Source organism: Chaetodon trifascialis, chromosome 10 (assembly GCF_039877785.1).
Source record: "Chaetodon trifascialis isolate fChaTrf1 chromosome 10, fChaTrf1.hap1, whole genome shotgun sequence".
NCBI lineage: Eukaryota > Metazoa > Chordata > Actinopteri > Chaetodontiformes > Chaetodontidae > Chaetodon > Chaetodon trifascialis.
Genome location: NC_092065.1, coordinates 19,598,562 through 19,614,018, shown reverse-complemented (window position 1 = coordinate 19,614,018; position 15,457 = coordinate 19,598,562). Strand labels below are relative to the sequence as shown.

The 15,457-nt window shown below is 43.6% G+C and overlaps 1 protein-coding gene across 1 annotated transcript in view; it reads left to right on the top strand.

Annotated features, from left to right (window-relative positions):
* The first annotated feature begins 1,494 nt into the window (after positions 1-1,494).
* bcar1 (BCAR1 scaffold protein, Cas family member) overlaps positions 1,495-15,457 on the top strand; it is an 81,791-nt gene continuing 67,828 nt past the window's right edge. The window contains exon 1 of the mRNA XM_070972452.1: positions 1,495-1,952. Coding sequence (XP_070828553.1) covers positions 1,941-1,952 — 12 coding nt within the window. The 5' untranslated portion in view covers positions 1,495-1,940. The remainder of the gene's footprint in view (positions 1,953-15,457) is intronic.

Sequence of the window (15,457 nt, the reverse complement as noted above, 5' to 3'; positions counted from 1 at the left end):
ACAGTTTTTTCCCGTCTGCTGTCAGGCTTATTAACAAGGCCCGGAAACCCCCCGACACTCTTCACACTTCACCTCTGCCTCATCTGTCACAGTGACAGTGCCATAACTCGATGCGTTACATTAAAGCTCAGCTTGGACTTTCTGAAAAAACATACTGTGTTTCCAAAAAAAAAAAGACTTGTGTATATATATTTATATTGCTATATTTTTTACTACTTCTTTAACAGCTTATTTTTTACTAGATGTGTCATGCACCAGCTTCACCAAAGCAAATTCCTCGTATGTGTAAAACCATACTTGGCAATAAAGGCTTTTCTGATTCTGATTCTGATGTCTGTGGTATATATGCCAACCATTTTTATTTTTCAGACAATTAATACAAAACCAAGATGTACCCAAACTGCAGCAGATGCATTTTTTCCCAGTGACAATCTTCATCTTTCTCACCTACGCTAAGAGGAAGCAAACACACATTTCAGTTGGAGCTCGAGTGTACAATACTGTGCAACTGATGGAGGTGCATGCATGAGTGACACAGAAGTGTATGAGGCTTGTGGGCTGAAATAGCTGCTGTTATTTCAACCACAGCAGCAGGCCTAAATGTATTTCTGCAGAAACACACACTTGCGCAGTCAAAGAAGAGTCAAAAAGACAAAGCTCAGCAGGACATCATCCTCACAATCCATCTATGCCACTCACCATAATGACTTACTGAGCTTAACCAACTTACTGTCATCAGACCTGTGTTCACAAATATCAAAACTTTGATTGTTGTCAGTGTCACTGCGTTAAAATGGTCAAATTTGGGCCAATGAGCAGCCGAACACCTTCTGATTGTGACAGCAGGAACAGCTGCAGGTCAGAGGAGGGATGCTGAGCAAACAGAGGTCGGCCAGCGTGTTTGCAGCAGTCACTGTCGACACTGCTCCACAATTAATAATCTAACTGTCATTAAAATGAACGCAGACTTCATATTCACAGTGATGGAAAAAAACTTCAAGTCTCCAGAGTTTGCTAATAGATTTTCACATTGTAAGGAAAAAAGGCTGCTCTACTTTTGTTGCACTTTGAAATCTCATCTCTTTATTAGTCTATATGTGTGTATTTTATGGTAAACTGTATCATCTTTAGGGTAGTATTGCAGTTGCATAGTATACAGTAGCTTGTAAAGTGCATGGTGTATTCATTTGTAAACGATGCAAATCTATTAAATACAGCAGCATGATTTGCCAATCTGTTGTCAGTGGGACAGTTAAGAAGGCCTGCAAATGATTTGTAGTAAATGAGGTAAATCATGCAAAACCGCTGGATGATCCTTTAAAGGCTCGTTCCAACGGCTGCCCCAGGGGGTACCACGCTGTGGATTTTCTGTAAATTGTAGAAATTACAAGCGTTTGTAGTGAGACGGTCTCTTTAAGGCTGGACTGGTTCATGCCTGTGGAGGGACGGCAGCGGGCGGCAGGCAGCGGCAGAGGCGGCGCTCCCATCCGCGTCACTCACGGCAACGTTACAGACCTGTCAACACACGCTGGAAGTGGCCTGACCTCCCCAATCATCTGCGCCTCGTTTATTAGCTTTTATCGAAGAATTTCTGAACGAGTCCGCGAAGAAATCCGCGAGAGAAGAGGCGGGAGGCGGAAGACGGAGGACAGACAGCCGGGTCTGCTGGACGCTCGGGCGGTCGCACTGCCGCTGCCGCAAAAAGCTGCTTCTGCTGCAGACGCATTCGCACTGAAACACTCCAAACTCAACCACTTCCTCCAGCTGGATGTTTGCCTTCCCTGCACACTTCACCATGGAGTGGACCAAGGAGGACTGACACTGGGGGAGGCGTGAAGAAAACCTCGTTCTTTTGGAAAAGTAGCGTGTGGGGGGAAAGAGAGAGACCACCGTGCGTTTTAAAAGCCAGGAGCAGAGGAGAGTGACAGCATCAAGCAAACATGTCTGTCCCTGTAAGTATGAGAGCCATGAGGCACAGGAAACACTTTTCTGGCCTACAGTGTTTCAGAGAAGCCGTATAGATGTACAGCTCCGCTTCAGTCCAGCACACACCCAGCGACACGCCAAACTGCGTTCAGTAAAATGTCAACTTTTACAGCTGCTGCCAGCCTGTTTGTCATGAGAATGGACACGCACTGCAATGAGTGGTGTGAACCGATTCTACAAATGTGTAGTATATTAGAATAAAGTGCGACTGTAGCTCTGCCATAACTAAGTCGACTGATGTAAAATCAGCTAGCTGCTGCACAGCTGTGCTCTGTAGTAAAGGAGCGTTAATTCGCCAGTTTTGTGAGCGCTCTTTGGTTTAAGGCCACACACTGGCTCCACAGTGACATCGCTTTTCTTGGCCGGCCTGGCCGGTCCACACATTAGACATGCAATGTTACTGCCTGAGTGTGTTCTAGGGAGGAATTTATATCTATGTAGCTTTTAGACACAGTCACAGATGGTTTAGTGCAGCCTGCTGATGCTGGAAACGGTCTTGATGGAGCTTGTTGTGTTGTTCTTTATCACATTCCTGAGGATCTGTTTCACAATCTCTGCCTGGAGGGTCCAATGGAGAGCTGTGCGTGCGTGCGCGCGTGCATGTGTCCTGCCAGTCTGTACCCAGCTACACATGAAATGGAAAAGACCTCGCGTTTATTGTGTCGTTTCCGTTATTAGTAATGCACAAAAGTGATATTATCATGGTCTGGTAACTGATGATTCCCACTGTCCTTTTGGGTGATGTAATATTAGAATGTAATTAATGTAATTGACAGGGCACCACATGTCTATCTTCTGTCATGCTGTATGCACAAGCAGATGTGCACTCTAAAACAATGCTTTATTATGTCTTGATTTATTGCTAATGCTTCAGTTTTTTTCCATTGGGATTTTCACAACTCACCAGTGTCTGCACATGTTTGCTCTCGCATCTTTTGTGCCGCAGGCGTTTACAGCTTTCTTGGAATATGCTGTCAATATTCGGATGGTGAAGCTGAATGGTAGAAGCTGTGATGGCGACAGTGATGCGCTCAAAGTGCATTGCATGCATCGAGTGTGTGTGTGTGTGTGGATGATTCCTCTTAAGCCAGCTTGTGAAGTCAGCTCCCATCCTCTCTGACAGCAGAGTGAGACAGACAGGCAGAGGGTCGTACCATCTCCTCAGCAGGGAGGACACAAGTAGGTCGGCATCCTCCGAAGTTGTCAGCTCGCAGCAGTGTGAAAGTACACATGGGACTGAATGTTCCATGTAGTTTCTGAGAAATGGCTGCAAACTTTCACCCCATTGCCATAATCTAAAACTGATGCAAAAATCCCAAAGTGAAGTGAGGCTGCTCAATTTATCCACTGAGGTCTGTGAAGCTCGACTCCACCATTAGTTGTATGGCAACAGATGTGATTCATGGTCCCCAGAAGATGAATCCTACAGACTTTGGTGATCCTCTGACCTTTAATATTTCAACAACTTTTGGATGGGTTGCCATAAAATGTTGCTACACAACTTCATGATCTCACCAGGATGAATTGTAATAACTTTTGTTGTCCCTTATTATTTCATATAGCTCCATCTTTCAGGTGTGTCCAGTACTGTATGTTGGTTTATGACCAAATACCTGCGAAACTAATGACATTCCCATCAGCTTTACTTTGTGTTGCTAACACACTCAGCAAACCTGGTGAACATGGTAAACATTACACTGGTTTACTATCTGCATGTTAGCATGCAGATGTTAGCATTTAGCTCCAAGCACCTCTGTGCCTAAGTCCAGCCTCGCAGAGCCACCATCATGACTGTGGACTCTGGTTTTGACAAAGACCCCCAGTCATGTCATTTGCGTTTCAGTTTTTCTCTGATGAAGATGAACTTAATGGGTTTAATGCATCAGTACGTGATACAGGATGTTTCCTTTTCTGTGCCGGCTTTGTGTTTGCTTTGCAGTCTGACCAGTCCAAGAAGCTGCACCTGGATTGGACTGTCAGCTGATTGGTTCTGCCCTTGCTATTTTTATTTTATTTTATGGGGTTCGGATGATTTATTTGTTGAAAGTAGTGATTGTGTGGCTACATTTTTGCTGTGAAAGGCTCACAGTGCAGGTTCAGCAGCAGGTTACCATGTTGTGGAGATATGATACAACATTTACCTTCAGTGATAGCTTAGAGCGGGTGTGTGTGCACGTGTACACCGTGTATTGGCTCACTGGAGAAAGGCAGTGTGAGATGTGTGTCTGCTCAGTTGTTCTGTCAACTCATTCTGCCGCCGTCAGTGACATCATTAGTGACATCACCACACCCTCAGTATCAGCCAGTGACCTCCTCGTTTCCACGGCAACCGTTGCCATGATCCCTCTCACCTGGTCAATGTCACATTTATCTGTGCCGTCTCTCCCCTCTCTCTCTCTCTCTCTCTCTCTATCTCACACACACACACACACACACACACACACACACACACACACACACACACACACGCCCTCACTCTCTCTCCCTCTGCCATGCTTTCCATGACGTACGTCAGCATGGCAGGTTTGTTCCTACAAGCAGAGCGTGTGTCTGTGTGTTTGAGTGACTGAAGCATGTTAAGCTGAGCATGGCTTGATATGCTGATCACGCTGAAAAATAAAAAACAGGAAGTGTTTGAATTTGCGACAGTTTTTTCTTAATCAAGGTTTTATAATTCAACTGAAAAGCAAGTAAAAAAAACTAACTGGAACATGTACAGCGGCATCCCAGGCTTCACTGTGTGCTGTTATTACAACCGAATTTGACCACCTCATTCAGTATTGAACGTGCTTAGCAACCAGCAGCACACTGTCATCTCTGGCCACCTTCTGCATGCACACACGCACACACGCACACACAAGCACACAAGCACACACTGTCTCTCTCTTCCAAGTTATTTGTACGATGATTTGGGCCTGCCATAGTGTGGCATGATCGTCCTTGTTCTGCTTGCTCTCCCAACATAACTTCACTGTGTATGAGTGTGCGTATGTGTGCGCTCACTGTGCACGCCTGTCTTCTTCCCGTCAAACAGCTTAATTGGTTTTACCTTTCTTGTTGACCAAAGGCTCTGTTTCTGTCGTCTTGGCTCGAGCTGAACTAACATGCCACAGCATGGCTGAGAGTGAGTTTGGGCTTTAGGGAGGGGGGAAGTGAAAGAGGTGTGTTGTGTTAATAAGACAAGACAAAACAAGAGCATCACTGTGAAACAGAATGCGGCACAATAATCATTTTATCTTGAAACAGCTTAACCAATACGTGTATTATTCTGGATATTCCAGTTCTGGTCCATCAGTGGAAGTGAATGGTGAGCTGCTGGTTAGGTGTCTGGTCATCACAGATATGTCTGTCCACAATAAATGTTGTGAATATAATCAAAAATACATGAATAAAATCACTTCTACAGTGTTCATTTGCTGCGTTAAAAAGAATTTGCATTGCACTGATGCTGTTTCAGCTGAGCTAACACACAGAATGGTGTGCTGATTATGGCGAGCAACGCATCCACTGTAGAGTGTGTTGGATGACAGAGAGGAGAGGAGGCTGTAGTTAAGTGTTTGTCATGCTGAGCGTGTTTTCTCCTATTTGCCTCCTGTGTGTGTGTGTGTGTGTGTGTGTGTGTGTGTGTGTGTGTGTGTGTGTGTGTGTGATCTCTACATGAACACATAAATTCAGCTTTTAATCTGAGTGAAGGCAAAAGTGTTTATACATTCATGAATGCATGCATGATACAGGTGTGTGTGTGTGTGTGTGTGTGTGTGTGTGTGTGTGTGTGTGTGTGTGTGTGTGTGTGTGTGTGTGTGTGTGTGTGTGTGTGTGTGTGTGTGTGTGTGTGTGTGTACGCGCGTGCCTGTGGCTGGGCACAGTCATTCATGCATCTTTAAATGCATTCAGGACACGTATATCTAAAAATATATGTATGTATGTATATGTGTGTATATATATTTATATAGTGTGTGTGTGTGTGTGTGTGTGTGTGTGTGTGTGTGTGTGTGTGTGTGTGTGTGTGTGTGTGTGTGTGGAGTAGGATTGGTGGGGTTTCCTCAGGCTATGCACAGGGATTGCTGGGCCTGTGCAGTAATGCCATAATTGTGTGTATGTGCGTCCGTGATAGTAAAGCTTTCCATTTTCACATTAATCATAGCTACTTAGAGAAAGAAGACCCTCCTCCCATCTCAAGACACGCGCACACACGCAAACTCAAACGCATACACACACACACACCTCGAATCTCGATTTCCCCCAGCTCTCCATGTTCTCGGCAGGGAGTTGCTAGGGGCAACAAGAGGGTGTGCTCAGTGTGTCAGTCACATATAGTGAGCGTGTGTTTTTTGCGTGTGTGTGTTGTGATATAAGGTCAGGTAGACATGAGTCACTAAAATGATTAAGCTAGCATGAGAGCTAGTGGAGGCTGCAGTGGCATGCTGTCATTAAGATTCCATCATCCCGCAAGCTTTCACTGCACATGCAAATACACCGAGGTCAGAGCGGCTCCGCTCGTCGTTATATGTTTCCTCTGTCCAGGCTATTGGCTCGTATCCAGCCTATCATGGCTCAGGGGAAACAGCAGAGAAAACAGTAGAAAAATAAACAGTTTGAGTTCCTTTTCACATCACGCTTATTACTGTGAGGATCATTCAGATATCATTTTCAGAGGTTTTCTCATCACCCCTATCAGGAATAATAGAAAACCTCTAATTAACAGGGGTGTCACAATTTCAATTCTAAACCGAAAACCAATCAAAATGTTAATCATTTAAGTTTGACCACATGGCCTCAGTGTGGTGCATAAAAAAAGGTGGCTATGTCACACTTGATAGTATGTAGCTTGTTTTTTAAATAAGAATTCAGTGATATGTTGATCGTTATGGATCGGGATTCATGGTCTAACAATGACAAAGTTGTCAGTGCTAAGAGAAATGTTCTCAACTAATCAAATCATGACCTCATCATTGAAAATCAAAAGGATTCTTGGATTGGGAGAATTGTGACACTCGTACCAGTTTTGAACAGCCATCGCACTTCCTGATTAATCTTTGACACACTGTAATGACTGTAGGTGTGCTCTCACAGTCTTCCTCTTCAATAAGGTTTTGGGATTATTAGTGACATTTCAACTGTGTTTAATTTCATTTTAACCTCCAAATAAAGTGGTTTAGCTCATCTGGATTAACTGTTGTCTTGTTTACAACCCGTGTGATGTTTCAGTGCTCCAGCAGTGTTATTATAACAGATAGAAATGATGGCCAAAACTAAGAAAAGTTGTCATAAAGCAGTCTGTCTGAGGCTACAGCAGCCCATTTTAGCGACTCCAGAACTTGCTGAGTTTGTATGATCGTCACAAAACCCATTGTGACTGCTTCTTCAGCAGCATATTGTCCTCACGTTGCTTTTGCTCGGTTGTGTTTGATGTAGATCTAGACAGAGAAAGCTCTGCTCGCAGTGAGGAAACAGCAAATGTGAAGCACAAAATGGAGCCAGTTATTCAACGAAATTCATAATGGGATGAAGGTGGACATGTCAGAGCTGTGGATCGCTGACTCTCTGGAGACGAACTTCAGCTCATGCCTTTTGATAAAAAAGGATGTGTGTTGTTGTTGCCAGAGCGTGACAGCATCCACACACAGGACATATTTATAGCATTGTGTTCAAGCTCTCAGCTCTCCTTTTCAACATGATCCCTGAGTGAAGCACTGATTTCATGGCAAAGACAGCGATGGCTGTCAGCAGCATGTCATTGGTTGACATTATGAAAGCCTTTTTTTTTATGACAATCAATTTTAGTGACTGAAATGACAGCTGTCACCTGCACATTTCATTAGCTGGAGCTAATTAGCATAAATTCAGAGTACAAAATGTAATCCTTTTGTCTGTACTGGTGTCTGTGTGTGTCTGCGTGTTACATTTACACTCAGAGAAAGACTCTATTATTGAAAATAATTTTATTTCTATCTCAAATAATTTGGATTTGTCATTGTTTGTTCTTTTAAGTCCTCTTGAATGTGACCTGCCTCCAAAGAACACCGCTTAATTGTGAGCACCGGTCTGGAAATGTGTGGCACTTTTATGTTTTATGAATAAAACATAAAACTCAAATTCAGACTAATCATAAAAAAACAAAGGGATGGGAGCAGAATTAACCAACAAAGTGGTTGCTCTGTTAAAAGACGCTGTGGAATAAATGCAGAGCAACAGGAGACATTCACACATTGTTGCGTATGTGTCGGTTGTTGCAGTGTGTGACTCTGGACAACAGTCATGGAAACATGCCCGTGGTAGCTCCTGTAGGTTGCTCCTGGAGGCAGCCACCGCTTCTGCAGCTAGTCCAGAATGCTGCTGTTCTGGTGTCAAAGGGAACTCGTGTCCCTGTAATCAGCCACCGTGTCCATTAAGTCACATTATGAGTTCATGAAAAGACAGTGGCCGTTTCTCAATATGCGTTCTTCTCTGTACTTGTGTTCTTGTGTACTTGAGAAACGTCGTCACTCTGACTCCAAGTACTGCTCCAATTCAAAAGTCCGCTCTCGACAAGTACAGTCAAATACCCGGATGTGTTCTTGCCCCTGCCATTTTATCGAGGATGCATCGGATGCTGACTTGTGCAGACTTGGGGCGACCACGTATCCCAGAATGCATTTCGTAGCAACGATGGCGGAGGAGAGGACTCACAACTATAAGTTACAAGTTTCGAAATACTACTGTTTTAGTAGTACAGAATGTGGTTTTAAGATTATTTTATGTGAGAAAGTGGATGTTAAAACTTAAAATCTGTGGTCGATTCATCACGATGGTGCGTAGTTTAAATTACCTCCAAAGTTTTCTGAGATGTGTCATCCTGCTAACGTCATCAAGTATGCTGCCGTCCCAATTGCAGAATGACGGTCCTGCGTCCTCCCGTCCTGGAGAGACTGTACTCCCAAGTCGAACTTGCTAAGTCTGAACTGCCAAGTTCGTAAGTCCGAACTTGGCGTGCTTGGTATTGAGAAACGGCTACTAAGTCATTATGCTGAATTACCATGGCCGCATATTCAGTATCAGCACATTCAAGATATATCAACGACAGTGCAGCTGATACAAGCGTACCCAACATTAGAAACCCACTTTAGCTTATCACAGGTGTACTGTATCATACTGATGCTGATAAGTAACAAGAAATGTCAGCACTGAAGTGTCAGTGATGAGTTTGAAGTCATTTAGAAACAGTGTCTCTGTGATGTTTTGTTCACCAAACATTACTGACAAGGTTATTTTTGCGCTAAAAAAATCCCGCTCTGAACACATCTTCACGCACCTCACCGTTCTTTAAAGATGAATGTCATCTGCGAATGTAAAAAAAAGAACAAGTGATGTTTTTTTTCTTAATCTCAAATATCAGTATCAGCATTAGCCTTAAAAATTATTATTTTATTTTTTTTATTTTAAAATTATTTTATATTTTTCTGATTTAGCTTTAATCATATTTTAGACATCTAAATTGTTTTAGTTTCAGTCCAGCTTTAATATTATAAGATTTTAGTTGACTAAACTTACAGTAGATTTAGTTGAGTACCATCTGGGTGTAGTTAAAGTGTAATGCCACAACTTGTTATGATGAATGGTATTCAGCTTTAAACGTGCAATACAGACGCATGTTTAACCGTTAAGATGCAAAACGTGTTTATGTATCGTAAAATCAGTTTTCCAGTCATTTGCTTTGGACTCACTTCCTGCTGGGATCCATTAACTTTATTTGTACTCTGAAATGTATCATTAGTTTTCATCAGAGTTCTTGTCGTTATAAATTAGTTTTTATGTAGTTATCGTCCCGTTTTCTGCAGTGAAAAATGTCACTGACAAAAACCATGATGAAAATTATTTTAACGAAATTAGCGATGCCCCAAACCCACAGTAGAAACCTTGTTTGTGAACGCGAGGGCCGCTGTGATGTTGTGTCCTTATCCTCGCCTCCATCAGCCATAAATGGTTTAGTATTGATTAGCCAGCATGCTGGTACAGAGCTTTATTGATTGATAGACATGTAGGCTATATATACAGATCGGGAATCGGATGCACTGAACCAAACAGCAGGCTGTATTCTCTGACGTCTCCAGGAGACACTGTCCTCTGTCAGTCTCTTTCACTGCATCCTGCGTGCATGTGTGCATGTGCAACATTATCCACAATATGGATCATTTTACCCTGTAGTTGTACAGCTATCCATCTAAATATCCTTCTCATTGCTACCCAGTGGTACCATTGCAGTTTGTCATATAAAGGATCTGTCTAAGTGTTGTCGTCAGTCATGTGACGCTGCTGATATGGAGCTGGTTTTTGCTAAAGGAGTAGTCCAACACAGCGTGTTGTGGTCAGATGAGACGACTGATATCAGCCTCGTCTCTGTGTGTTCACCACTGCGATGCCTTCAGCCAAGCTTCGTGCAGAGATTGGACGCCGGGGGGAAACTGCTCGCCTGGCTCAGTCATAGTGAACTGGCATTGATCAACAACACTTGCAAAACCCTGTTGGCAAATAACAGTCGTTTTGTGCAATGAGGCAGTTTATAATATTGAGTGTTCCATTAAATGCAGCTTTTAGTGTGTGTGTGCGTGCGTGAACGCGTGTGCATGTTTGTGAGTGCGCTCACGGCCTTGCTGACATTCATTTCAAGGCTTTTCTCGTGGATTAACATTTTTGTTAGCATCTCTGATTGTTTAAGGGAATCTGTAATGTTTTTATGTAAATTGAAAAGCTTATTGAATCGTGTTTTTTTTACAGCTTAATTCTTTCTGAAGGCGCATTTGCATTCTTCAACATTCTTCTTCATAATGCTCAGTGTGATTAATAGAAGATTGGGAATTCATCTTTTTTGAAATAAGACAAATTAAACAAATAGAATATTTGGTACTCTCTTGTATTCTATTCCTGTATTTTCTGTATCACCTGCTCAGATATATACAGTATATAAGGGCCAACATGGTGATCTCTGTTCATGTCTCTGTTCTTCCCTCTAATTGACCTTCTGTCTTCCCTTCACCTCTTAGTCACCCTTCTCTTACATTCTGTCTTTCAGTCTGATTGTCCATCAGCAGTACATCCCTTTTTCTCTGGCTCCACTTAATTAGACTTTGGAATGATGTTACCCTCCTTTATCTTCGCCCGCCATCTTTCCTGACTCCTCCTCTTCAGTTTTCACATGTACACAGAAATGTGAATGGCTTGTGGAAAGGAAGGTTTTTGTATTTTGACTCAAAAATCAGCTAATGGCGTATCAGCTGATATGCTAATTTTTACATTTTAACAATCTTCATAATCTCTTATTTTGTTTTGTTTTTTTAATTTGTGACGCAACCCACTACTTAGGTACAGGTAGAGACAGAGAAGTATGCATGTGTCAGCTGTCATAAATGGACTTTTTATCCTTTAAGCTTTAAGCCACATTTTTATGATACACCTTTTTGATCTTAATTGTTTTTAACTGCATCTTTTAACTGGATGACGGGTTTTAGTCATCTGATGTCTGGAGTTTTGCGGAGATGTGAGCTGAGTAAATGTTTGCGGCAGCTCGGCTGGCAGCCCTTCCCCAACCAGTGTTATGAAACACTGACTTTTTAATGAGGAACTCTTTTATTCAGTTTACCAGTTTGAATGACTGGATTGGTTCATCTTTGAGCGAACGAAACTTCCCCGGCTCTCAATATAAACCTCCTGAAGGGTGAACATTGAATGAATCCTGATTCTGACTGGAAGAAGCTGACTGGAGAGCACACAGAATGAAACCATTTATCTGTGCCTTCTCAATAGCTGTATCATCGCTGCCTGGCCTGTATGGGCCCGTTACCGCCTCCGGATCATCCCACCAGGCTGATTGTCTGTGATATACTACAGTATACATCATTTCCCTGCTGTCCTTGACTGCAAGTCTGTGAGCTAAATCGACAACAAATCGTTACTACAGCCCTGATTCCAAAAAAGTTGGAAGTTGTTAATCCTTTTTGACATATACTCAATTGAAAACAATACAAAGACAATACATTTAATGTTTTACCTCATCAACTCTATTGATTTTTGTAAATAAATACTTATTCTGAATTTGGTGCAGCAACACATTTAAAGTTTGAACAGGAGCAACTAAAGACTTGGAAAGTTGTGGAACGCTCTAAAAACACCTGTTTGGATCATTCCTCAGGTAAGCAGGTTGATTGGTAACAGGTGATAGTATCATGATTGGGTATAAAAGGGGCATCCTGGAAAGGCTCTGTTGTCCACAAACAAGGATGGAACGAGGTTCACCACTTTGTGAACGCGATTGTTTAAAGGATATTACTTTGTTACATCATTGTCAGCAAAGACAGTTTGTTTGCTGATGACTTAATTCTGTTTTATTTATGTTTTACACAGTGTCCCAAACTGTAACTGGGGTTGTAAAAGGATAAAAACAACCCGTGGGGCCCATAGCTTAGAGGGATGTGCCTATACTCATAGAATCTATGGTTATGGTACATAACCAACATTCTCTTTCTCATAGACTTCACCTTCAAAGGCGATTGTGAGTGGGATAAGGATGATATCATCCATGCCCCAATGAGTCAGTTCAGTACCCACAAGCACCAACACACACCCGCTTCATAGCACGGTGGCACAAGTGGTAAAACTGTCGCCTCACAGCTAGAAGGTCCCCGGTTCGAATCCCACTGTGGGCGCTGGTGGCGTGTCCTCCACCATGTCTTCAGTGCCAAAAAGGGAGCCTTTCTGTGTGGTGTGTGGAGTTTGCATGTTCTCCCCGTGTTCACCTGGAGTTTCCTCCTTAAATAACCCCCACTAAAAACATGCAAGAAGATCACCGCCTGACCAACGGTGACGAAAGAAGGATGGGTCCCCGGGCGGGGGGCAGCCCACCGCTCCTGGTCTGCCGCGGAGGAACGACGGACCGAGGAAAAAATAATTTCACAAAAAACATGGCGTGTGTACAGTCTCCTCCTCCCTGTAGCATGTGTGTGCTGTGATTAATAAAGTACAAATCTTAATCTTAATCTTAATCTTCATGAGAAACAAGTCCATGCTTTTTCCAATGTGTCACAGCACACTGGTTCATCAAGTGCACTCTGATATCTGGCATTCACCATGATGGGATGGCACTGGAACAAAGCTGAAAACCTACTGTTGTGAGAAGCAGAGACAGTGGTTTCGTACTGTAACAGTCAGCAGAGTAGAATAAAAAATCTGCTCTCCGTGGGCCGAGAGGCCTGAGGAAGAGCTCATATTTAAAGCTCCCCAAAATTGACAGTTACTTTGATAAAATATTCAAAACCAAGAAGACCTTGGAAGACCAAGAAGCCGCAAATGTCTTCCAGTGTCACTGCTTTGTGCAAAGCTGGAGAGGGTGAGATTCCTCTGGTGGAATGTGCTTGGATGCTCTCCAGGGGATCCATCCTAGAGATAGGCTTAGAAACAGACTCATATAGCCAGTGTGACAGGTGCTGTGCAGACAAGGGAAGCCCCTATTTTTAATTTTGCTCTGTATTGCAGACATAGGTGCTGGTCTGCTTTGTGTGCTACATGGCAAGACAGTGCGTGCACCAGGCAGAGGAAATGAGGAGGAAGGGGAAAAAAACACCTTGTGAATGATACCTAAAAGAGCTGGTGAGGCTCTGAGGTATAACAGAGATATAGTCTCCTTGAAGAAGCGAAAACATGTGGAAGCTTCTGATTGTGTGTAAGCGTGAACTTGCTGCTTTGGTGCAGTGAGTCCGTACTGCCTGATAACTGAAAGGTTACGTACCAGTGGGGCAGTATTGCTGGCTGCCACTGAAACCTGGAAGGCATTTTCCTGCTCGCAGATTGGCCCTGTCTCTTCCATGTGTCACTCCACCCTCATGAGAGGAGTAAAGGTAGAAACAGATGCCTCCAGTTTCCCAGGCCTTGCCACAATCCCAGACTCATAGGTCATGATGGCTGGTACGCGAGGCCACACAGGACCTCAGGAGTTGCTGGGGATAAAGAATAACTCCGGCACGTTATCTCGGGGTGTGGCCATCTTCGCTGGTTTCATGCAAGTTTTTGCAGTCAGCGAGTTATCTCGATGATCTCTGGGAGCTCATGGACAGCAGCACCCACCACCGGCAGCGGTGCTGTGAAGAGGAGGGGAGCCCCAAGTTCCCTAAGCACACACCCAGCGGGTTACTATCAAGCTCCTGCAATGGATAGAAGGGTTCAGTTCCTGCCCCACAGCAGAAGAAGCAGGGAGCCAAGTGTCCTGAGGCTCACCCACTGACTTAGAGTCCTGCACTGGTACATCCTCCACTGCAGCAGCAAAAGCGCCCACTGTCCGCTGCTTCTTCTGAGGAGCGTAAGCACAAGAGGCTTGAGGAGTGAGGGCCAAGCCGTTGTGCTGCGGTCCAAGGCATGACTAACAATTGACATGCAGATCATAATGCATGATATAAACCAGACACGCGTGGATACCACTGATGGAGGACATCTGTCAAACAGTTCCTGCAAAGTTGAAGCGAGCTGCAGAATAATGGGCGCCGATCATTCGGCCTCACCTCAGTTGACACACAGACTGAGACCGAGATGGTGCCCAAGTAGTCCTGGAAGTATTCAGTGCTGCTCGAGCAGAAGCAGGGATGAACCCACTGGCGATAATATGAGAGTGTAAAGTCTGCAGAATAAGACCGCTGTCTTCCCTCACCTTTTTCAAAGTGTTTTTATTCAGGGATATGAAACCCAGTGCAGTCAAAGGCCAGGAAACTTCATGTGCTGAATTACTACACATATTTTGTCAAACATGTCAACACTCTGGTTCCACCTTTTCAACTGTGATGATTTTCAGCTCCATATTTTTGTAATCTGGATTTCGGACAGTGATCAGTGTGGGTTCAGAGAACTGCTGATGTCTATTTTGGATTATTTTCTGACATTTTGATAGACTGAGCAGTTATTAACGTAAACAGAAAAGTAATCAACAGACTAAATCAATAATTGTTATTTTCATTCATCTCACCTTGAAACTGCAGACCCTGCCTCTAAGCCCTGCCTCATTTTCTCCTTGAATCACCAAATACCTCCATTTATCCAACCATTTTCGCTCCATCCATCCTCCCAGTAGGACAGGCCTCATGCCAGTTTGTCTGTGCTTGACCTCTGGTCTCCGTCATGATGGGATCTACATCAAGCCTGATTGGATGATTTGTACACTGTGGAGAGGCAGTAGAGGAAGAAGGAGAGAGGGGAGGGGCAGGCGAAATAAATGGAAGGAGGGAATGAGAGGGGGATAATGAAATGGTAAATGGATGGAGGAGAAAGGGAAAGACGGAGAGAGATTAATGATGTGAAGAGATAGATATCACTCAGCCCAGACTGAGAGATGGAGGCCTTGATGTAATTTCCCCTGCAGATACTTTTTCAGTCACCTCACCTCACTCCCTCGTTATGCATTCCAATCTTTCTTTTCAACCATCTCTCACTTTATGTCCTCACTCTTCCTCCTTCC